Source organism: Argentina anserina, chromosome 7 (assembly GCF_933775445.1).
Source record: "Argentina anserina chromosome 7, drPotAnse1.1, whole genome shotgun sequence".
Taxonomy (NCBI): Eukaryota; Viridiplantae; Streptophyta; class Magnoliopsida; order Rosales; family Rosaceae; genus Argentina; species Argentina anserina.
This window is the reverse complement of record NC_065878.1, coordinates 9151568-9176513: the sequence shown is the minus strand read 5'-3', so window position 1 is coordinate 9176513 and position 24946 is coordinate 9151568. Positions and strand designations below refer to the sequence as shown.

Below are 24946 nucleotides of genomic sequence, written 5' to 3'. Positions count from 1 at the left end.
CTTTCATTTTTTTTCCTTCTTTTTCGCTCTTCAACTTATCTTTAAACATATAACCAGCCATTCAAATCCAATGGCTAAGATTAATCAATCACAATCCTACGGTCCTGATTGCATCGTAACAAGTTCTGATTTTCCAATAAATTCGTTATATTTCCGAACTTCGGAAAATCATATAAAATCGCTCGAAAGTTCAGAAAATTTCCCAAAAATTCTTACGCACTCGTCGTAACGTGTACGCTAATACCATTATCTTCGATCAACATATTCACTGGATAGAAACTCACAAATAACATTCTCGAGCATTTACTAAATTAATCACTAAGATCGTAAAATAATCATTGTACGATCTCAACTTAGCTTGTCAATAATTTCAGGGCTTACAGAACGGGACCGGTGGCGCACCGATTGGTGGCCGAACGGTAGAGATCGGATGATCGGAAATTTTCTGGGTTTCTCGGGTGAACAGTACCCGCTCGATTTTGAATTTTGAATTTTCTTCCATTTTTCTGATTTTCACCCCCTATTTGTACTATTTTCTAAAATTGACCCACTTCTTTTTTGATTTATAACTTTCTCACACGAACTCCAATTTGGGCATGCCGCGTGTCTACTAATTCGTATCGATGAGACTACAATTTTTGTGAGTCTACTAATATGTATTGAAAAGTCAACTTTTAGAGTTAATACACTTAGTACAACTGTTAATATGAGAAAAATGCAAAAACAATTCGGGTCGTAACAAAAGCTTTGAGCAAAATTGGCTCGCAAGTTAACTTGTAGCGACCTATATAAGTTACTTCGTTGATATATATATATATATATATATCTACATATTTGTGACGTCTGTTTCACAACATATGACATGGTGAGTAAGCTTTCTAGCTTCTGTACACAATAAAGAGTTTCTAGCTTATATTGTTTTCATTACTTAGTCGGTTGTTGCAAGCTTTTGTTAATTATTACTTGGATGATGGAAGGGCTGGGAAATGCAGACCACTTAGAAAGTATTAAAAAAATGTAGATATTTTGGCCGGGTAGCAACATATGACAAGTATTCAGTCTAGCAAAAATTCTCACTGAACTTTAGCTAACACAAGCTAGATAATTCCTCATGTGTGATGCCGAGGGTTTGTTTTTGGTTTCTAAGTTATATATATATATATATACTTGTCCATAAAAAAAAAGTATTGCCCTAGTTCGTTTTCGATGGTAGACAATCAGCCTTCTCGTTCACATTTTTGGAGGAGTATGTAATCTAATCTCCCTACAAGTAATCTGTTGAAACAAAGCACCTCCATGTTTACGTATTTAGAATGATGATTGGTCATCAACTTAGGCTTCGTGCCTTTGGGGGGAATGGGAGTGTAGCAGCTAGCTCTCGCTCAAGTGTCTCATGTTTCCGATATGCGTACTAACAATTGTGCTTCAAATTAAGATCAGCTTGTTATATTGTTTTCTTCGGAAGATGTTCATTACTCTCATCTTCTGACTTGAACCCAGAGCCAAAATACTGCACCCAAATTCCATAATTAAAAAAACCTTTTGTATCTTCTAGTCATGCATGACAATATCCAATACCTAATTCAACAAACTCATTCTTTAACTTCAACGAATTTCTTCTTGCTCGTCTCATACTGACAACACCCAGACTTTCAATAAATCAAATTCAACCAATTTTGCGTATCCAGTTCAGTGATTTAAGCCTTATATCTCCAAAATAGATGCACACAATACCCAAAAATCATAGACCCATATAAGTTGAGAGATATATGGATGAGCAAGGAGGTGTAATCTTGAAATGGATAAACAAGATAAGAGAGGAAGAAGAATGCACCATTTAAACCTTAGGAAACTTCTCACACCAGCGAGCGACTTATTAGCTTTTTGTAATGTCAAAATTGACTAAGCCTCACCCTATGTCAAATCCTTGTTAGCTTTGTTTATTCCTTTGAATGGTTGTTTTTTAGTCAAAAGTTACTACTGAATTTGCATAATCCGCTAGATATGCTCTTTGATGGAAATTAAACCACAAGATGAGCCTAACTAACATCAATATGGTAACAAAAGATGAGCTCTAAACCACAAGCCCCAGCAAAAAACTAGCAAACTCGACTTGGTTGTGCATAAATTAGTGGAGCAGATGGTTGTGCATAAATTAGTAGAGCATCATCTGCTCCACTACTGCATCTTATCAAGACAGCAACGTCAATTTAAAACAAAACCCTACCAACAACTTTAAAAAGCCACATTTAAGATATGTAACATCTATTATTGTGTCTCGATGTGAACTCCTCATTAACAAAGACAACATTAGATTTCACAGCTGAATCAACACCATGCCACAAAGTTGTTGCCACTCTATGAACCATTTGATAGAGATTTGTTTGGCAAAGAAAATTAACAAAGTGTCTAACAATATCTCTTACAAAGTCCAATAGTCAAAGGAGAGTCTAATAAAACTTGAACTTTACATAGGAGCCCACCCAAATTTGAACTTCACTAATCGGGTGGGTAGTAGAATTTATGGGTCTAAAGTCAAATTCTAACATAGGCCGACCTGTCGGCTCACGAGAAAAAATTTGGGTCTAAAATTTATGAACTACTAAATTAAAATGTTGTACACTTGCTAACACTATGAGATCAATTGTAGAAAATAAATTATAGAAGTAATTTCACTTTACACATGATTTTACATGTCCAAGTCTCGTAAATCTTGCACTTTACACATGATTTTTAACGATAAGATTGTCTTAAACACAAAAAATGTCGTAAATGCAACATGTGTCTTAAGTTTAGCCATAAAGGTCTCTAGCATAAAAGATATCGGTCTTGTATCAGACATTAAGATTGATGATATCCAAAAGGTTGAAGATATAAAATTTGGTAGGTACTACCATGCTGGTGGTGATAGGAGAAGTGGTTGGAGAGGATGGAATTATTTATGTTGTTGCAAAAAGTTGACAAAGTTTGATAATTAAGGATGACAAGCAGGTACTCGACATTGAGTCTAGAGAAGACAGAAAGATTTAAAAGTTGAATGAGCTTATGCAGCATGTGGAGCATGTGGTGATATGGATGAGTGCATGCGCATAGTTCAAGCTACAACAGACGTAGTCAAGACAGAAAACAACATCAAAGAGGTTCAGACGGCTCTAGAAGTGTATGTCAAAGGGTGGTGAGCAGAAGCAGACCACGTGGGATTAAAATTCCCTTTCTGATCCAACTTGATTGCTTGGGATGACTCGGGCTTCCTCATCCAAGTGTTTGGAGGCTCAAAAGAGAAGACAGCGGAAAAAGAATGTTGTTGTTGCCACTGGAGCAGGTAGGCATTATGTTGATAATTATGCTATGAATGAATTCCAAGATAGTGAGAGCGTGATATGCACTTGCACCTCTGCATACTCTAGTGGAGGTTCGTTGGGGCCTGCTTGGATGCCTAAGGGTGGGAATGCAAAGTTTCAAAGGTGAAGTAAACATGTTATAGAGTTGATTTTGGCTTTTTATGATTAACTTGTCAGCTACATGGGGCGGAGGAGTCTGATTTGTGTAAGTAAGAATGCGCCTTTCGGCTATAAAAAAGAGATGGTTCTTCAGGAAAATATTAAAAGTGTAGTGGGAAAGATAGACTTTTTTCAAGTCTATAGAGTTAATACCATCTCTAATTGCATGGTCAGAGTTATATACTTGTGAAATATTGATAAGACATAAGACACAAATTGATTTCCGCAAGGTACGGAGGAAGAAGTTTTAGGAAGATTATAATGTTCAATTGCCTTCATCTAAACTTATTTTTGAACTGAGAACAGAGTTTAAAGTGAGTGAGACATGCACACGCAGTTTGTAGTAAGGGACAAGCATATTTCACCTACCAGACCTACTTCACATCCATATCCATATTCACATCTTCATATTCATCATAATCCTCATCCACGTAAGCACAAATTATATACTTTTTCTATTTAATTGTTGAGATGTTCTTACTTAGATTGAGATCGGTTTTCATAATTTTTCCATTAACTTATGACTGTCTGAAGCTTGAAGTTTTGTATTGTTATAAGACTTCACTTGTTCAACAATTACTTTCTCTAACAAATAGTAATTGGTATCTTTGATTTGTCTCGATGAATTAGTTTTAATCTCTTAATTTGGACAATAACATGAATGAGTATTATATTGTGCTTGTTATTTGGTTTCAATCTCTCTTGACTTGGACAACAACATGAATAGTATTATATTATGATTCTAAGAATGATTTGAACTAACTGGACTGTTGCTGCAAGAGTATCAAAGTTGGTTATCCTGGACTAATCATCGATCATTTTGTAGCGTTCGTATGCTATAGAGAAGTCAATCTGCATTTTGTCTTTTTCCTTTTTGTTTAGTGTAATAACCCAATTTTTTCGGGATCAATTTATTTAAATTTGTAGAAATTAATAAACTTTGTACAATTAATAAACCGCATTGTTTTGTCTCGCGACATTGTAAATCGAAAACAGAACCGTTTTCAGAAATCTTAATTAGAAAAACGTTACGTTTTCGCGACTTTTACTCTGTCGCTCGTTTGCGAAAACTTCCTTCACGAAAGTTGTAGGACTCGTCGATACGATTTTGTGGACACGTCATGCGTTCTAATCGGATGTCTTACGTGAAAGTTACTAACCACGGAAGTTAGTTTCTGATTTTAGAATAGGGTATAAAAAGGGAATTTTGGGATTAGGGTTTCCATTTTCGGAAACCCCTCACCCGCCTCCCTCTCTTTCTCCCTCTTCTCTCTCTCTCTCCCCGACCTCTCTCTCTCTCCCTCAGAAAATTCATCGCCGGCGATCTAGCAGCTCCGGCCTCCATGGCTCTCACTGTAGGCATCAAGAGCTTCGCAAGGCCCTCCGCATCAAACCCCGAGCTCGACGCATTTTTCCCTCGTCGTCGTAAGCCCTCGCGCGACAACCCGAGGCCCTACGATTACCTCCACCGTCCGAGCTGCTCCTCCGGCGACGCCAAGGCACGAGGCTAGCACGTCTCCACCGCACCTTACCCCCGGATCCATCTACGACGAGATTGGAGCTCGATTGCCCCCTCGTGCCTCACCTCTGCTCAAATTCGACTCCGCCGGCATCTCAAGCTTCTCCGGCGGTTTCAAGGTCCAATCAAGGTGAGGGTTAGCTTAATGGATTGATTTTGGTTGTTTGTGGTTAATTGTGGTTGATTTGGATTGTTTTGGGGAAAAATCGGAAAAGGAAAAGATGAGGGAGGTACCGCCGCCTAGGGCGGCGCGTGAGGAGGCGTGAATGGGCAGGGAGGCGGCCTGAGCCGTAGGAGGGTAGAGGAGGAAGGAAGGCAAGGTTTTGAGCGGTGGTAGGCAAGCCACGCGTCTCGGTTTGAGCGGCGCGTGAACAATGTTTTTTTTCAAACAGTAAATTTTGTAAAAAGTAAATTATGTACAGTAAATGTAAAAATTATTTTACGTACGGTGAATGTAAAATTTATTTTACGTACGGTAATTGTAAAAATAATTTTCTGAAAGGTAAATAAGTGATTTATATTTACTGACATTATTTACTATGAAAAATAATACGTAAACAATACGTATATGAAAAGTAAAACATAGAGAGTACGTATTTGAACAGTAATACATGAATAGTAATTATGTGAGCAGTAATTTTGTAAAAACCAGAAATTGCTGAACAGTAAAACGTTATTACTATTTCGGCATTTAAGGTTTTACGTAACGCTTCTAAATTCACTTCTTATCTATTATAGGTGATCGACATAACAAGTAAAAGACTTGCTTGTAGGTGAGTAAAAACTCACATTGACGAATCTACCCTTAGCGGAGATTCATAATTACACTTAATTAAAAAAAAATAAACTATGATATGTATATGATATAGGGGGTTGTGTATGTGTATAATTGGTAAAATCGTTACATATATATGGGTTGCTATATTATATACTATCATAATTCAGTTTGCGAATAAGTTCATTTATAGTGTTGATATTTATTTATTTGAGCATGTCGATTGATTTGTACAATATCATGTGATGATTGTTTGTACGTGGTTTTAACTTGAGTTATGTTAAAACGTTTTTGTTGTCTTCGGACCTGTCTTCAGACCAGTTGGCATGTCGGAACCTAGCCTTGGCCGGGCGACGGTTACGATACAGTTAGAGCTCTAGTCTGTCTGCCGGTGTACTGGCATGAGAGGTAACATAGGGGTTACCGGCTTATGAGTAGCCATATTTTTGGATATTGGGTAGCAAGTGGTTGCCCAATGTCAGGCGGCGTACTGCATGAGGGGTAACAGATAAGTACCAGTGCTCATGAGTACCCGCATTATAAATGTATTTGGGTAAACATAGGGGTTGCCCGATTTCTCATGAGCACGTATATTTTCAGATATTATTGGACAACCAGATGGGTTGTCCAATGATTCATGAGTACATTTATAATAAAATATTTTCGGTGTTTTCTTCTATATTTATGCGCGAGTTATATTGTTGTTTTACTCATATGAGCTGCAAAGCTTACCAGGTTTGTAGGTGCACCTATTCGATGGTGTAGAGGATAGTTCTACAGGTGTGGATTAGTAGAATTGATGGACTACTCTGAAGACTTCGAAGTTTATTTATTTATTGTGAGGTGAGGATTGTGAGGATTTTACATTTCCATTTGAAATAATGTTTGAATTTTAAATTGGTTTTGTAATAATCCATTCGACTGAGTTGTACTATGAACTCAGAAATGATACGCTGTGACGATGAGACGATTTCGATTTATTGAGATTGTTTTAGAGTTTTTCATGGCTTCGATTTTGAGTTTTTTGCTTGAAATTTCAGGGTCGTGATATTTAGTTTGTAGAAGAAACTATTGAAGTTAAACTGAAAAAAAATATAACAATAATATTTTGTTTCATAAAAAACGATTTGCACTAACTCATACATACCTACTTAAATTCCAATTTGAAGTTTCATCATACATCATCGTCATCTTCATCAAAACAAAATATGAATTCTTCAAAAATATCGAATATCATTGACTCTCTCCTCTTGAAATGTTCACGATATCTTTGTGATCTCTTGTCATTACCTTTTTCTAAATTGAGATAGTAAATGTATATAAATAGAGTACAAGAATTACAACCCAAGGGACATCACAATAGTGGACAAGGAAAGTCACACACCACTCCTTACCGAAAAACCAATGATTACAATGGATAAGAACCTGAAAAATTGAATTGTAACCTAATCTAATCAAGAAGAAAACTATTCGACTAAGTACTATATACGAAAAGTATCAGCATATAAGTCAGGGACAACTCTCCCCATTACATTGAAAATAAGATTGAACCGATGTGATGGAAAATGGTCTCACGCCTCAAATAATAGAAAATTCTGAGTTTGGGTACTATATTAGGAGTTTTCTAAGTATGGATACTACTTTGACCTTGCTACAAGAGTTTAAAGACTGAAGGTGATTTTACTATTTCATAATAAAATTGACACTACAGTGGTGAAGTTAGTGAGATCCTTTTTTTTTTTTTTATAAACATACTTATGTTTTATAAAATTCCTATGTGGTCTAAATAGCCATTACATATTTCTCTGTTGTGACTACTCACAAGACAAGAGATCATTAGTCAAACTCAAAACTAGCATGCGGTATAGAACTATTCTTTAGTATTAGGGGACGCTTAATTATTTCTAGCATGCGTATTCTACTACTTAAACGAGCATAGTAATAGGAAACCAAACTCTCTAAACTTTCTCTTCACCCTTCACACAAGGGCCTAGATCAAGATCTTCAGCTTGGAGGCTTGGATCATCTTCGATCTTAACTTCCATCGCCGGCAGAATCCCCTGCAAACGAACCCAAAAAATACAACCAATTTATTGGAATAGACATTGAAGACTTCAGACTTCCCCAAAAGACAGTGGTTCGATCCTTTGCAGGATCGAAACTAAAGACATAGTGCGACGGGCCTCGGGGATGAACACTAAAACTATGGTGAAGCTTCCTGATTTAACGAAGCTTGCCTTGTAGATCCTTGATCTTCACCGGCTCAGTGGTGAGGGTTTTGGCCAAGAGGAACGGATTTATTTGGAGCGGTGGATTATCCAAAGGATCCATGAACGATACATCAATGACATCGCCGCTAGCAAGTGCCACAGATTGGGCAATACTATCAGTGACCAACTCAAGGCTCAACATGGTGATCAACGAAGGGGAATAGGTGTTTGTGAAGAGGGAAAAGTTGTTTGTGAGAGAGAAGAATAGTAGAACGAGGTTGAATAGAGCTAAGGTTTGCAAAACCCTAACATGGGAAGCGGCTATCATGGGGAGCGGCTACTAGGGTTTACATAATAGTAAATGAAAATTAAGTTATAGAGATCCTTAATATTGAAGAAGCATGAGCTTTCTCAAAAAAAAAAAAAAATTCAGTGTCACAGATACACTACATGAATCGAAGACCTTACAAGGATGCCTCAAAACCTAAATCCTAGATTGAGTCGATACAAATTCAACCATCCTCACTTGAAGACGGGCTTAACAGCACGATTTTGCTATCCCTTTAACGCCGCCAGATAGCCAACTAAACTGAAATAATAAGAGCATGTGTAGAACCAGATACTGCTCTATCTAATCTGCTTCTGCCTACTCTCAGATTGTGTGGCAGGTGTTCATGATTTCATTAGAGCATGCCATAATTTTCCTACATTATACATTCCCTCGTTTTCCTAATATTATTTTTTCATTTTCTTCCCAATATTTCCTCATACTTTTTCTAATATCCAATTATATCCATTTTAATTTTAGTTACATATTAATTTTCTCCATAAATACCATGTTTATTTTTATTTTTTATAAATAACTATTATACCATCACGAACCTCGCAGTGAGCTATTTCATATGAGTCTAATATTGAATATGATCGAGTTAAATTATTTTAATGCATAATAATTACTTATGATTTATAAACGATAATTAACGGTCTCTTCAAAACCTTCTCGGGGATGACCTCCGAGCTCGAAAAAAGTATCATACACACTGATGCATAAAAATAAAATAACTAAATAATACATAAATATTAAAAGAAGTCATTAATCACCGAATTTAGTACTCTTGAAGATCATCATCATCTCTTGCATGTTCTGGCATCCGTCCATATCTACTATATAATCTGGTTCCACTGTTATCGCCAAATCGTTGGACTCCTTGTGAACCAGTTGTTCTAGAGCCACCATTTCCTCCATAATGGGTGACTCCACCAAATGCAGTTGTTCCTCCATGCTGATCACCATATCCACCGAAGTTACCAGAGTCGAAAGTTCCATGTGAACCACCTTGAAATTGGATATTGTTACTGAAATTACCAAAGCCATATGTTGGAGGTGGCTATTGTAATTGGGACTGACGAGCTCTTTTCTCCATTATTTCAGCTTTTTTCTTTCGCAAGTACTCACGACCTTCTGGATCTCTAATGAATCCAAGGTAGTAGCATGATTTTGCTCTCCTCACGTTCACGTTGCAAAGCTATTTTTTGAGATGCATATTCTTCGTGCTTAGCTGCAAATGCATTTCTCTCCAACAAGCTTTTTTCAAATAACACATTCAGCTCTTGATTGGATTCTTTAATTTGTTTAGCAAGCTTGGATATTTCATTTTCTTCTTTCCTTTTCAGCTTTGCTTTCTTTACACCCATAGGCCGAGGAGTTGTACCGCCAAATTCCTCATCATACAGCTCTTGTTCATCTTCATCTGCATTCAAATCAACATCAAACGGCATGCTACTTGACGATTGAGATGTGCGAGTGGATGATTCATATCCTTCGCTTGGGTAGTCATTTCTCTGTCGTGTTTTGGTTGAACTTCTACCAGTATCAGTCTATTTTTCAGCTTCCTTAAAAATAGGCCGTACATGATCAAACTGCAGCTTTTTCTTCGTATAGGTTGGATTATCTAGTAGATGTTGTTTCGCATTAGAGATCTACAAATGTTGACAAGGAATAAATTATTGACTGATATTCCCTATATAAATTTGTCACTTAAATAATTTGAACAAATACTTACAATATCTTTCTCTAAAGCACCACTTGGATTTCAATGTTCAATCTGCCGAATTGCACTACGAAACTTGCCAACACAATAGGTTAGATCTGAAAATCGACTCTGAATAGACTTGGCACTTCTCATCGAAGGATAAACCTTACCCTCATTCCACATAGTGCTTATCCTCTCCCATACTCTATCCTTCTTTTGGTTAACACCTGTAATAGGATCTTGACAAACTGAAAGATATATATGACACAAAAGTTCATCTTCTTCGATCGAAAAATTACGTCTTCGACTAGTAGAAATGATTTCAGTATCATTTTCTATTGAAGCATTGGTTTGTCTAACATTTGTCATTGAGGTGTATAGAGAGATAATAGATAGAGTGATTTGTTGGTGTGAGTAACTAATACAACAAGATGATGTAAATAAAGCATCATATGGATAAAGTAAGAATCTATGATAATATTTCAATGGTTCAAGATTTAGTAATCAGAAATCCTACGGTCATTGTAAGATGATATTTTCTTGAAAAACACAATCTGCTTTGCATCTTCTTTTTTGAAACATGTATTCAACTTTAGCATGCCTCACTGACATGCACATGTTATCACGTAGGATATAGTGACAATGTCATTATTGTACTAGTGCAAATAGACAAAAAAAGGAATAGGTAGATTTGTTATTTTCTATTGTTACAAAAGACATCCATTATTCTCTAAAATTAATAAGAAATACAATTGGGGGGACGTATAACCAATATCCCGAAGAAATTGCAAAAGAAATTAAACACAATAGCTTCAATGGAGAATAAACTATTAATCATCGTTCACCTATATATACCATGTCAATTCCACAAATGCTCAATCAACGTGTTCCAAAGTGCAATATGATCTGTCTTGTCTTTAATTTTTCTATGTTGAGCAAGGAAATTTTCAAACCGTGTAGACTCATCAGTTACCAACTCAATATGCAATGGAGGGGTCCGGTTAAATTCTCTAATCGAAGCACTTAGATTACGCTCATCTTCGATTATCATGTTATGCATTATGATGCATGTAATCATTATATCATGTAAAACATGTTTATCCTAAAAACGTGCTGGTCCTTTCACAATTGCCCAACGTGCTTGAAGAACTCTAAATGCTCGTTCAACGTCCTTCCGACATGACTCTTGTTTTTGGGCAAACAATACTTTTTTTGGACCTTGAGGCTCATGTATAGTTTGCACCAATATAGACCACTTCAGATATATGTCATCAGCCAAATAATAACCAGTGTCATACTCTTTATCTAGAATTGTATAGTTAACAGGAGGAAAATTACCTTATGCAAGATTTGCAAATAAGTGCGATGCCTCAAGAATTGTATAGTAAACCAAAATGTGCATGCCAAATCCAAAAATCATAATCAGCAACCGCCTCGAGAATAATAGTTGGTGATCTGCTACGCCCTGAATACATCCCTATCCAAGAGGTTGAACAATTTTTCCAACACCAATGCATGTAATCTAAGCTCCCTAACATTCTTGGGAACCCACGTTCTTCACCTATATACAGAAGCCTTGCAACATCCTCTGCATTAGGTGTTCTTAAATAGCGAGATCTGAAGACCTCTATAACAGCTCGACAAAACCTTTTCAAACATTGAATTGCAGTAGACTCACCAATTTTTAAATACTCATCAAGAGAATCAGTTGGTACACCATATGCAAGCATTAGAAAAGCAGCTGTAACTTTTTGCAGGGTGGATAATCCGAGCTTACCAAGACCATTGCGGCATTGCATAAAGAAAATATCGTGGTCTTTGACGGCATCTGCAATCCGATGAAACAAGCTTCTGCGCATTCGAAATCTTCTGCGAAATTTGGCTTCAGGATAGCGCGGCACCTCAACAAAGTAATCTATGTAAAGATTGTATCCAGCTTCTTCTCGATTCCGATTGATAATGATATGGCCAGGAACCGCTCCTATGTGTCTTGATTCAGCCTCGTCACCCTCCTCCAACTCAACTAAGAGTTGATTATTATTTGCACAAGTGTGAAACAATAAATCTTGCTCTTGCTCAAATGAAGCCATGATTCGATAAAAGTAATCATTGGTTTCATTTGAAGAAAAGGAGGATGAGGATATATCTGAATTACTCATGACAATGGATAGAATATAGAATTGAAATGTTGGAGAAATGAAAAATGATGTGATGAATATGTGTTTATATAGAATTTTCAAACATGTCCATTAACTACCCGTTGTAGATGTTGACAAAAAAAATAGTAGCAGTTTTTTCAATCAAGATTCAAATAATAGCCGTTGTCATCCAAAAACTCTATGCATACCTTATGGTAGGAACTTAAAAACAAAAGGCAAAAAAGATGTCAAAGAATATGCTAAAGGGTAAGCCATACATCACTTATGACTTACCAATTTTACTTTACGGTTAGAAATGCTCTAAGCCGGGGGCATGACATCTCAATTCATCAGAAGCTGCACTCCCCAAGAAACTAGAATACTGCAATCCTATTATATTATAGGATCTCACTACTTTCGTGCTAGATCTGCCACAAGATATATACAAGGCACAGGGAACAGTATGAGATTGTACCCAATTCATTGTAGGACATATTTCTGTGCCACAAAAGAACATTTGGATCCTTTCAAAAACAATACAAAAAAAACAATTGGTCACTGCATTTGGACATAGTTTTAGAACACCTCGAGGTATTCCAAGACCTGTACCTCAGAGTCCTCAGACTCAAAAGGCTCCATTCCAGGGAATGGTTACAGCTTATCATGATCTAAGGACCTTTCCCATTGTAATTGGAAACAAAACAAGGTATGTGCAGCACTTTGAGATAAAGATAGGCATGTTGTTTGTATAACAGGGATTATTTCCTACTTTAGTGAACAGGCGGTATAAATTGAATCACATCATTAAAAACATTTCAAGTTCCTTCAAATAAACAAAGGAATCATTATTAGTACAATATGCAATTTGTTATCAAAAGAAGTTTTTCAATAAGCTCTAGTCAAATATGCCAAGGATGATGCTACAGAATATTGTGCCATACATACTAACCAAAGTAGAATGATGCCACAGAAAATTGTGCTTTTCTGTAGTACCTCTGCCAGACCCACCTAGCTTTCGAGACCTAAAGCTTTTTCATGCACATTGTGCTACTTTCTTCTTTTAAAGAGAAAATTTTACAAAAGATTTGTGTTTCACAGCAAGCAACTACTCCATAATCGAGTGAATTGCTGCCAAAATTCATCCAAACAAGACCATAAAAATTAATGCTATAAGGGGATATCAAACATCTGACAGTTAACGACAGTATAAAACTTCACTACTTCATAAAACTAAAAAATAGCCTTTTTAGTGAATGCACACTATTATGGCTGTCTTGTTAAGTAACCGCATACAAATAATGCCCAGACATCCACACGGCTCTGAAATCTTACGAGGCCATTCAATTTTCATCAATTTCATTACATCAAAGCAAACAATTTCTCCTACTAGATGTACCACTCATCACTCCCAGATAGGATTAAGACATGTTTTTCTCTATGATAGGACAAAGTATTGTCTTTGAGTCTAACTGATACATAGTCTATCATACATCGTGCTCACTCTTCCAAACATACTAATTCAATAAAGACTTTATACACTAAAAACAAGAAGCTTCTATATATGCATGCATTTACAGAAACGTAAGGGGGTGCAGCCACACATACACATTGAAGATACAGAAAAACAGCTAGCATTATTCATTTCATGGCTTCCCAAACAGGACAAAGTTTCCTCTTAGGCTAAAATTCAGCTATTGTATCACACATTAACATCACTTTCTTCACTTAGTTAGCACAACTATATCATAATTTCCAGTTTTTCAGAGACTATCTTACATTTGATTAGACACTACGAACTGGTGATTCCTGATCCTACAATCAAGAAATGCTCCGAACAAACAAGGCAACAGCCAGATATTAAAAATTCGCAGCCAGATTGCCGATACGAGTCATTGACAATACAACAACAACAAAAATTCACAAAACAGAACAAAACAATAACCAGAAGAAACCAACTCCGAAACAGAACCTTAATTCTTAGGAATGTTCTTTCCTACAATCTTAGCCGGAGTGATACGCAAAAGATTCCCAGGCTTACCAGGAAGAGCCCCATTGATCATAACCACATTCAACTCCTTATCAATCTTGACTATCTTAAGCTTCCTAATCTTGGTCTTAGTCCCTCCCATTCTCCCAGGCATCTTCTTCCCCTTGTAAACCCTCCCCGGCGTCGTCCCGGCCCCAATCGACCCAAGCTGCCTGTGGCTCTTGGACCCATGAGTCATCAGCCCCCTCTTGAAATTATGCCTCTTGATCCCTCCCTGGAACCCCTTCCCTATCGTCGTGCCGGCGACGTCGACGAGGTCTCCCTCCTTGAAGAGCTCGTTGAAGTCGAGCTTCTGGTTGGGCTCGAAGCCTTGAATGTCCTGAAGACGGAACTCCTGGAGGTGGCGGAGTGGGATGGTGCCGGCTTTTTGGAGGTGGCCCATTTCGGGCTTGGTGAGTTTACGGTCGCGGATGCGGCGGTAGCCGACTTGGACGGAGTCGTAGCCGTCGGTGGCTTGGGTTTTGACTTGGGTGACGATGTTGCCTTCTTTGAAGCCGACGACGGTGACGGGGACGACCTTGCCGGAGGGCTCGAAGAAGCTCATCATGCCGAGCTTGGTGGCCATGACGCCGATGCCGGCCTCCATGCTCATCATGGTCACTGTGGAGTGGGTTTTGTGGGTTTTGGTGAGGAGGGGGAATGGGGTTTTGGGGGAGAGGAATAAGGGGGAGGGTTTGGAGGAGAGGGAGAGGTTTGGGAGGAGAGCATTGTGAATTGGGAGGAGTGCCATTGTTTTTGGGGTTCTCTCTAGAAAATAAACAACATTGAGAAAGAGGTGAGTTTGAGTTTGAGATATGCTGTGGGAAGCTTATCCCATAGGAGTTTGGGAGGGGGGCAATCTAGTGGTGCAGGAGCACTCGGAACTCCATGGGGAGATGGGTGTTACCAAAAACAAATAGATAACAATTGCAAAGGGTAAATTTCATTCATTGAGATGTGGTGACGAATAAGTTTAGGATGTTGTATGCTAGCACCAATCTCAATCTGTTACAAATTCAGAGCTTGCGTATGTTAAAGAGAAAGTAAAGCCAAAATATTTGAAGTAAGAAGCATAATTAGGCGGAATTAAAACCTAGAGTACGAGCGAAACCTACCTGATATATACTAATAAGGTGACAAATAGATGTGCTCTAAATAACAAACCCCAGCCAGAAACAAGCCAACCTGACTTTTTTTTTATCTAATGAAGGCATTTCACTCGTGAAGAAGAAATTGTTACAACCTGACTTTTTTTTTTTTATCCAATGAAGACATTTCACTCATGAAGAAGAAATTGTTACAAGGGTGAAGACCAATACAATACAGGAGCCATAACTCAAACCCCAGCTAGAAACAAACCAACCTGACTTTTTTTTTTTTACCCAATGAAGGCATTTCATTCATGAAGAAGAAGTTGTTACAAAGGTGAAGACCAATACAATACAAGAGCCATAACTTGCCCAACTTGTAACCTAACATCTCTCATCCACTTGAACGAAAATGGAGCTAAAGACCTCTTTCACACCATGAGACTGAAAACAATGTGTAGAACGCGAATCTGAAAATAAGTAAGAATGCAGACACGTGTACAAATAAAATGTGATTTAATGAATATCAAGCGCGGGGTTACAATCTTTGGTGAACTCCTCTGATTCTATCTCCGTATGTGATTTGGCTCAAAGGTGACGTGCACTTGATCTTGAGGATTTGAGTTTGATTTGGATTTGATTTGATGAAGAACGAGCGATTTGGCCGCTTGATGATTCTTCGTGGACTTGAGTTTGGATTGGATTTGGATTTGATGAAGAACGAGCGATTTGGCCGCTTGATGATTCTTCGTGGACTTGAGGTTGGATTTGGATTTGATGAAGAATGAGCGATTTGGCTGCTTGATGATTCTTCGTGGACTTGAGGTTGGATTTGGATTTGATGAAGAACGAGCGATTTGGTGGCTTGACGATTCTTCGTGGATTTGATGATCTTCGTGGACTTGAGAGACTTCGGGATTTGTCGAGAGTGATTCTTGCTCAAGTGATTTCTCTCCTTCTTCTCCAAGTCTAAAAAATCCCCCTCTCTTCATGTTGAAGGGGTGTATTTATAGTGTCAAGGTTTCTATTTTGTAGAATATTTTAATAACACTAAAATAATAAATTCTTTAATTGTATAATTAAATCAATATGTATTTTCTGATTAGTTTAAAATTAGTTATTTTCATAACTAAATTAAACAGAAAGTAGTTGATTTAATTATAGTCATTAAAGAATTTATTAATTTAATTAAATATCTGATTACCATTTCGAATCGTCAATAACATTCAATTTTCGATTTAAGTCGGAATCACGTAGATTTGATTACGATCATCGGTTTATATGCTGACACAAGTTTTATTCGGATCCGCATCAATTTTGTTGACTTTTGGGCCACGTGTGCAATTTTGTCGGGTTCTTGGTCGATTTAATCATTTAACGAAGATAATTTACTTCATTAAATTTCATCTGTCTACACAATGATCCAACCGTGGAGACTCAAAATCCGCAACAGCCAACCAGATCATGGCTCCCAATCCGGGGTACAAACGCTTGAGTCAACTCCGTCTCTTGATGGATGAACGCACGTGATAGTTTCTGGTGTTGAAACGTATTCACACTCATCAGTAGTGTCTCTACAATGAAACACAATGAAGATAAAACTAACAACGGAAACAAACTAGCTAAACAAACAAAGGAGGTGCAAACCCCCCAGAAAACCAAAGCAAAGGCTCAATGCTGGCACTAGGCCCATGACTCATCACAGCTCCAACGCAACAGAGAACCCAAACCTTGTTTTCTAAGCTCCGGTCAAAAACAATGTCGCCGTCGAGCCAGACCAAGCAGCCACCCACAAGCCCTCCGCTCCTATCAGTAGATGCAGATCGGAACTACCCAGATCAGTCCACACAACCACCTCCGGCAAGATCACCCAAACCAGATCTGCAGCACTACCGCATACATCACTCCCCTGTGACAACCCATCAACTCGGAACCGATCACAATAGCACCGACGACCTCCAGACCGATTGACAAGAGCCCAGACTATCTTGATCCCAAACAAGTACAATGGATCAAGAAACATACCCTCACCAATCAAACAACCTTCGGTGAACCCATATATGGAAACACCCACGCCAGAAGCATCTGGATCTACATCTAGACCTCACCTACGCACCTCCAAACACCACCACAATCCCTCGACAGCCATACGGACCCAACCAGAATAGCATCAAAAATGGCCTAGCATCTCCCAAAATAGCTCAACACCATCCTCTCCCATACCGAGACGCAATGGCGAGGGCGCCGGCTGTGTTTGGCTAGGAGAGACAACTCTCGTTTTTATCTTCTTTTTTCCTCTTTCTTCTAGCGCGTCCCCAGGCCAACCAGACTTGTTTATGCATGAAGTAGTAAAGCATCATTCCCTTCTAATATTACCTCCTACCTAGCCAACCATGCCACTCCCAAATAAAATCCTACCAACAACTTAACAAAGCCACAATTGAGTGAATTAACATCAACGATTGTGTCTTGATGTGAACTCCTCATTAACAAAGGCAACGATAGATCACACAACTAAAATAATACCGCTAAACAGTTGTCGTTACACGAAATATTTAATAGGGTTGTGTTCGGGTCAAATCTGAGATCCAAAACAATAAGCAAGAAATATTAACAAATTTACAAAGTGTCTAATAATACATATTATAAAGTCGAATAGTCGAAGGATATTCAAGTAAAACTCAAAATGACATGTTTAACTCTGCATAATCAACATTAAAATTACCCTAATAAACTAACGGTTCATATCTAATAGTAATAGGTTATGTTCGACAACCATGATGAAACACCTTCAGCCCGTCGTCTTCCATTTTGAATTCTTAAGTACGTTTTATCCATCCCCATCCTACAGCAAATCCATACATGATCAATGAAGTCAAAACCCAACCTAGACAAAATTTGCCTCCTAACAAGAAAAAATTTGGTAAGAGAAGTTTCATAGCGGTGATGGAAATGATATGTGGATTAACAAGATCACTGCAACTAATGACCATATTTTTTTAGGCATTTGAAATGGCTAGCACCTGCACAAGGTTAGCTGAAAATAAATTGTGATGGAATGTTACAACAAGGATACAGGAAGAGGAGCAATAAGCAGTGTTATTCGATATGCTTTTAGGAAAAGGATTCAAAATATAACTGCAAACTGTGTCTGAGGTTACGGTCTTGCACATAAAAGATAATAGAATATCGACTACTTAAGAACATACCAATAGTCCATCTCATGCAACATGAACTTATCAGAATAGCTTCCATAACTCTTATCCAAAATTTAAACCCATAACCCATTCAAAAACAAAAATTTAAACCCATAATCAAATTAAAATGTTTACAGCAAAATTAGAATATATTATAAGCAATTAACAATCCTCTGTAATAGAAAAGAACCAAAATAGGTATAAACATTTCTGCCAAGCATAACAAGTGCCTATTACTTCAACAAAAATTATATCAAACGTCCTGATCAATATAGAGAGGAAAGAAAGAACACAAGTCCATGAAACATATAGAAAACAATCAAATTGATTGTGAATCGTTGACGTTGAAGGCACTTGAACTCCTCATTATTATTATTATTATGCCACAGCAGGCATGTCATTCAGCCATGCATCCAGAGGCTTACCAATTGCATAAACAATGAAACCAATCTCACGCAATTTACCTGCATCAATCACGTTCCGTCCATCAAATATGAATGCTGGTTTCTGCATACCTTCATATATTTTCTGGTAATCAAGTGTCTTAAACTCATCCCATTCGGTCAGAATGCAAACACCATGGGAATCTTTTGCTGCCTCATAGGCATCCTTGACCACATGAACCTTCTCAAGGGTGGTGGTATCACTCATTGGACGTAGGTGAAGAGGATGGTCCCAATCAAACTTCTTCGATGTGAGATCCATCTTGATCTGCTCCTCAGTAACCTGCGGGTCATATATGCTGAGATCGGCGTTATCACCCAACAAACCCTGGCACACATCAATCGCAGGGGTCTCCCTAGTGTCACCAGTATCTTTCTTAAAGGCAAACCCAAGAACGGCAATCTTTTTCTTGGACACGGTGTTAAACATGGAGGCAACAATACGGTTCACAAAACGACTCTTCTGATAATCGTTGATCTTAATTACTTGTTTCCAGTACTCTGCCACCTCTGGAAGACCATTGCATTCGCATATGTACACTAGATTCAGGATATCCTTCTGGAAGCAAGATCCACCAAAACCAACACTACCATTCAGAAACTTTGGTCCTATCCTACTATCCTTACCAACGGCAAATGACACTTGCGCGACATTGGCCCCTGTAGCTTCACAAAGAGCAGACATGGCATTGACAGATGAAATTCTTTGGGCCAAGAATGCGTTTGCAGCAAGTTTAGAGAGTTCTGCAGACCAAAGGTTGGTGGTTAGGATTTTGTCCTCAGGCACCCACTGAGCATATACATCCTTCAGTGCTTGGATAGCCTTTTGGCCTTCAAGGGTCTCCCTACCACCAATGAGGACACGATCTGGTTGGAATAGGTCTTCAATTGCAGTTCCCTCAGCAAGAAATTCTGGGTTTGAGAGAATTTGGAATTGGATTTCTGATTTGTTGTTGTGAGTCAAAATCTTTTCTATTGCCTCAGCTGTTTTCACTGGGACGGTTGATTTCTCAACAACAATTTTGCTGGACTTTGATACACGAGCAATCATTCGAGCAGCACTCTCCCAGTAAGTCAAATCTGCTGCTTTGCCTGCTCCAAGACCAGTTGTTTTGGTTGGGGTGTTGACAGAGACAAACACAATATCAGCTTCCATTACACTCTCATCCACCTTGGTGCTGAAGAAGAGGTTCTTGCCTCGACACTTCTTGACCACATCATCAAGGCCTGGCTCATAAATTGGAAGTGTGTCACTGTTCCAAGCATCAATCCTTTTCTGATTAAGATCCACAACAACAACTTCAAGAGATGGGCACTTGAGCGCGATAACTGCCATCGTAGGACCCCCGACATATCCAGCACCAATGCAACAGATCTTCACCATTTTCGCTTCACTCTTCAACCTGCTCATATAGTCATATTAATGCTCATTTTATCATAATAAAAAAAATTTACAAAACGAAAGTAAAATGTTATAGAAAATAAACTTGCGTAAAGTATTTTAACTATAACACATACTCTACATATGCAAAAGGATACCTTGTTCGAATCTTAATCAGATTTAAAAGAGTCTACTATTATTTACATAAACATGATTTGTTAGCCAGAAATCATGTGAAAATATGCTTGAATTCATGTATCAAATATTAATTTGAAACTATGTATAATATTGAAAGGATAATATGTAATCACAAAATCAAAACTAGAAAATAATACTAAAAAATAAAATATAATTCATCTACAACAACTTCTCACTTACCCGCTATTCACAACTAACTCGCTTTACCTAAAACAAACAATTCTATTCAATCAATAGATTCACACCACACCAAACAAACAAACAAAAAACAAAAGAAATGACATAGCTAATTCCAACATCCTAGTCATTTTTAAAATAAACAAAATGTGACTAATATAAATCTGGGATTATAATTCAAATCCCTATAGATAATCATTAATATATTAAATCAACATCACCGATCATACTTGAAACCATAGTAAACCACAAAATGTTACTAATAAGTCAAATCCAGATCTCATAACCCCATCATAACCAATCTCAATTACCAGATCCATTTAAAAATCACATATCCCACCTCTAATATTTCAACATTCAAAATAATGCTCAGAAATGCTACACTACATCCAACAATAGCTTCCTTAACAATCAAATCACATTAACATTCCCCACAAACACTTATAAATCTAGAATCATCAAATGACACCCAAATTTAACCAATCAAAACATTAGATCAAATATATGAAAAAAGAATCCTCACCCAAATTCTCAATCATTCATGAAATAAGAGAAATTATGACGAGATATGAAGAACGAAATGAAGTAAATTCAAGGAAGAATGAATGAATGGAGTTACCAGAAAAAGGAGGTCCGGGTTGTTCTCGTATGGTTTCCTTTCGTTGTGGAGAATTAGTGATGTGCTTCCTAATTCATTGCATGACTCGTTTAAATAGCAAGTGACTTGAATCACTAGTTAAGAGAGCCTATCAGGTGCAAGTCAAGATCATACTAATTAGGTGCGGGTTAGCAATATCAACCGTTGGATTGGAGATTTTGTTTAGGTTTGAACAAACGTGGAACGGTTTTGTGGTTTGACCAATTTTTTTTGTATAAAAATGAATATTCGTTAATATTAGATAAAATTCATTTATGTTTTCAATCAATCAAAATTAAAATCGATTATGTAGCCAAAAACATATGTATCAATATCGATTTATGCATTATTTTCAAATTATGAATACATTTGGAATCATTAGTTAAAATTCACTAGGTAGTACATGATGAGGAAACGAGGTTGATAACCAAGAACACTACCGAGTGCACCGCATTTTAGGCATTACACATACATGAGTAATGTCTTATGCATAGTTGGTTGCAAACCAAAAAAGTTTTTCTAACATACTCTTAATTACTCAAACAAGTTGTTTGTCTTCAAAGCTCACAAGGTTGACAATCAACACCATAGACACATTGAGTCAGCTGAGATGGTCATTATAAATATAAAATCATGACATGTATAATTGTTGTTGCGTCTTATGAACCATCACTACCAGAAAAAAGACCTTAGGTTAAGAGTCTCAGGTGTCGTGTAATTACTTAATTGACGAAAATTTTGTCGACTAAGATCGGTACCGTAACATTTTAGCAGACGAAAAGATTAAAAAATCGTTGGCTAAGACTGTGTAAGGTGACAAATTATCTTCATCTTCTAATATTTGTAAGGACACCTTATTCCTCTAAGGCGACGAAACACTTTCGTCAGTTGAGTAATGATAATTTATTTAATTTTTTTAAAATTATTTAATGTGCTAGTATTTGTTTTTGTATTTTGATTTATATAATTATTTGGATGTATTAAAATTTATATGGATATTTATATTATTTAACAATAATTAAGATTTTAGTTAAATGAGGACACTCCCACTTCCACCCTCCACACTGTCAAAAATCGCCACCACCACCAAATTCCATTTATTTTTTCTTCCTTTCTCTCTTACTTCGAACTATATGTATCACCTAACACCACCAAAAACAAGGAGCTCACCCAAATGCCACAGCCCAGAACGATCAAAGTCTCTGATAAGAAGCCATACAAGATCTCAAAAAAAAATCTAAAGCAATTAAGCAATCAACAACCTGAACCCAATTGAATTTGAAGCTCATCAGTGCACCATTAATGGATCCTAGCGGTGGTGATGACGGCAAAGACACGCGAACAAGGTTGCGGAATCGGAAGTCTGATGGATTTGGCAATGGTAGAAGCTCAATCTAGCTTGTTGTGGATGTGAAAGGAGAAAGTCCACCACTCTAGTTGGGGATTTGAAGAAAGATAGGAGATCAAAGGGAGAAAGAAGGAGAGAAAATATTTTTTGTTTAGATTTAGTTTGGGTGGAAGATTATAAAAGGAATGAAGAAGGAAGAAGGAGAGAAATCTCGGGTTGGGTGAAATGGATATGGAATCGTTAGATCTAACTAATCTGATGGCGTACGGGATCAATCCGCACCTTGTCTTTTAATTGGACGTGTGCTTGACTTAGGTGACGAAATAATCAATAATCGACGCTAAGTTCTTTCCATTATCAATGGAATCAGTTTATATCATTAAAATACTTTAATTAAATTAAAATACATTTATGAATATACTATAAGTGTCACTAATTATTATACAAACTCTCAACGGTTCTTTAACCTTATTATTGATCTTTATGTGTATGTTCATATGTGCACATTAAAGACATACTTGTTAAATGTATATGTTTCCTCAATTATTGTTAGTAATCACTAAACCTTGATAGATACTTTAGATTTAGTCTCAATTGTCTTTTGAACACTAATGAAATAATATACATTCACCATTAATACATACACAGCCTAATGAATTAAAGGAATGCAAAAACATCGACCTTAATTAAATAATTAGTCTTTATTGTCCTTAAATCTAGATGGAATAAATAATATATATTCTATTATACTCATACATGACTAATTAATAAGATCATTCCAATGTTTCTTAATTGATCGATCCATATTTACATATAATTATACTCTTCATGAATATATATATATATATATCTAATTAATAGGAATATTTCCACATTTGATTCCAAAAAACATTAATAGGAATATTTACAATGTTTCTTTATTGATTGATCTACCCAGTGGCAGATCCATGATTAAAATACTAGAGATGTTTGAACTTCTTAACCAATGAAACAAAAAATAATGGAAAATCTCAACGGTACAAGAGAATATTATTAATTAAAATTAAAATTGATGTGCATGTACGAGTCTTGTCCCTCATGTGCATGTACAAAGAGCATAAACTATATAAATCTAGTTCTAGGAGTCGATGAATCTTCAAACTCTCTAATGACTTTCTCATTATCTATAGATTCGGCATACTTGATCTAATTGCATGTGAAAGATCATAAAAACACCCCAAAAACTCATCTTCATGTCTTGCTTCTATGTTTATTCTTATAGAAGTTCATAATTGAGAATACCTTCAACTTTTCTTTGGAAGAAGTAAATGTTTTCGTACACTTTGATTTTGGCTCAACATTTGATATTATAGTCTAATAAATACCTATATTCTAAAACAAAATATATGCTTATGTCAGACAACAACATTTGGAAAACCATTGTACATTACTACTTCTAAAAATAAAATAAAACAAAACAAAGCATAACTTTATATGAGGTTGAACATTCAAGTGAGTCGACACAAATACTTCATCTAGACTAACAAATTAGCAAATAGCAACATCAAAGCAAGCACCAAAAATTGATAAATCAATTAATCAATAAACACATGACACTATTAGTTGAGGTAGATCCGCCCCTGGATCTACTGTCACATATTAAGAAGTTTAAGATTGATTTTTGTTAATACGCTAAATCAAAGAAGCATATAATTTTCTTTCCAAATTAGTCAAAACCATCCATAATTCCTTAATTGAATTAATGAAATAAAATTGACATTCTCAATCTTGGATTTTGAAGTTCTTGTTCCGGGAGAATTACTATTCTACCCTTGTGTGTGTCTTAGCCTAATAGGTTTCCTATTAGGAGATAGATTAGCATCTCCGTAATAGATTAGGACTCCGAATCCTACGGGATTGTGGTTTTGTAATGCCTATATATAGGCCCCCATATCATTCAATAATACACAATTTTTTCATCCTGAAACACGTTATCAGCACGTTGCCCTAAAACCCTGAACTTTTAGAGCCCTAGAAATTTTTTCTCTTCTCCACCGCCGGCCACCGTCGTCTCCGGCCTCCGGCATCTCCTCGTCGGCGCTCCTCGTCGGCGCAGCTCTTGCTCGCCGTTGTTGCAGCCCCCCCCCGCTGCCCCGCATCCCTGCACGCAGCCAGCCTTGCTGCCCTGCACGCAGCCCCCGCATCGCAGCCCCTGCAGGCCCTGCTCGCTGCCCAAGCAGCCCTGCATGCTGTCCCCGCAGCCCCGCGCGCAGCCCCTGCATGCTGCCCCCGCAGCC

The 24946-nt window shown here is 37.3% G+C and overlaps 3 protein-coding genes across 4 annotated transcripts; all 3 read right to left on the bottom strand.

Moving 5' to 3' along the window:
* Window positions 1-10896: 10896 nt before the first annotated feature.
* On the bottom strand, window positions 10897-12127 carry LOC126803536 (uncharacterized). Its single transcript, XM_050531325.1, is given in 2 exon segments — window positions 10897-11383; window positions 11580-12127. Coding segments are annotated over 2 exon segments (1035 nt in total).
* A 1903-nt stretch (window positions 12128-14030) lies between these two features.
* Window positions 14031-14988, bottom strand: LOC126801773 (50S ribosomal protein L3, chloroplastic). Its single transcript, XM_050529232.1, has one exon. The coding sequence runs from the start codon at window positions 14950-14952 to the stop codon at window positions 14146-14148; it is 807 nt and encodes a 268-aa protein (XP_050385189.1). The 5' UTR covers window positions 14953-14988; the 3' UTR covers window positions 14031-14145.
* A 3876-nt stretch (window positions 14989-18864) lies between these two features.
* On the bottom strand, window positions 18865-22648 carry LOC126801765 (UDP-glucose 6-dehydrogenase 1-like). 2 transcript variants are annotated; one of them, XM_050529222.1, is made up of 2 exons: window positions 22585-22648; window positions 18865-20332 (listed from the first exon to the last, which is right to left on the bottom strand). In XM_050529222.1, the coding sequence occupies exon 2, from the start codon at window positions 20311-20313 to the stop codon at window positions 18865-18867; it is 1449 nt and encodes a 482-aa protein (XP_050385179.1). In that variant the 5' UTR covers window positions 20314-20332; window positions 22585-22648. The 2 variants fall into 2 exon arrangements, with proteins under 2 accessions (XP_050385179.1, XP_050385178.1); XM_050529221.1 differs by lacking the exon at window positions 22585-22648 and adding an exon at window positions 21305-21433.
* Between the last annotated feature and the right edge of the window lie 2298 nt (window positions 22649-24946).

Excerpts from the sequence above, each read along its gene's own strand:
- LOC126801773 (XM_050529232.1), bottom strand. The coding sequence starts at position 14,952 with ATGGCACTCCTCCCAATTCACAATGCTCTCCTCCCAAACCTCTCCCTC.
- LOC126801765 (XM_050529222.1), bottom strand. The coding sequence starts at position 20,313 with ATGGTGAAGATCTGTTGCATTGGTGCTGGATATGTCGGGGGTCCTACG.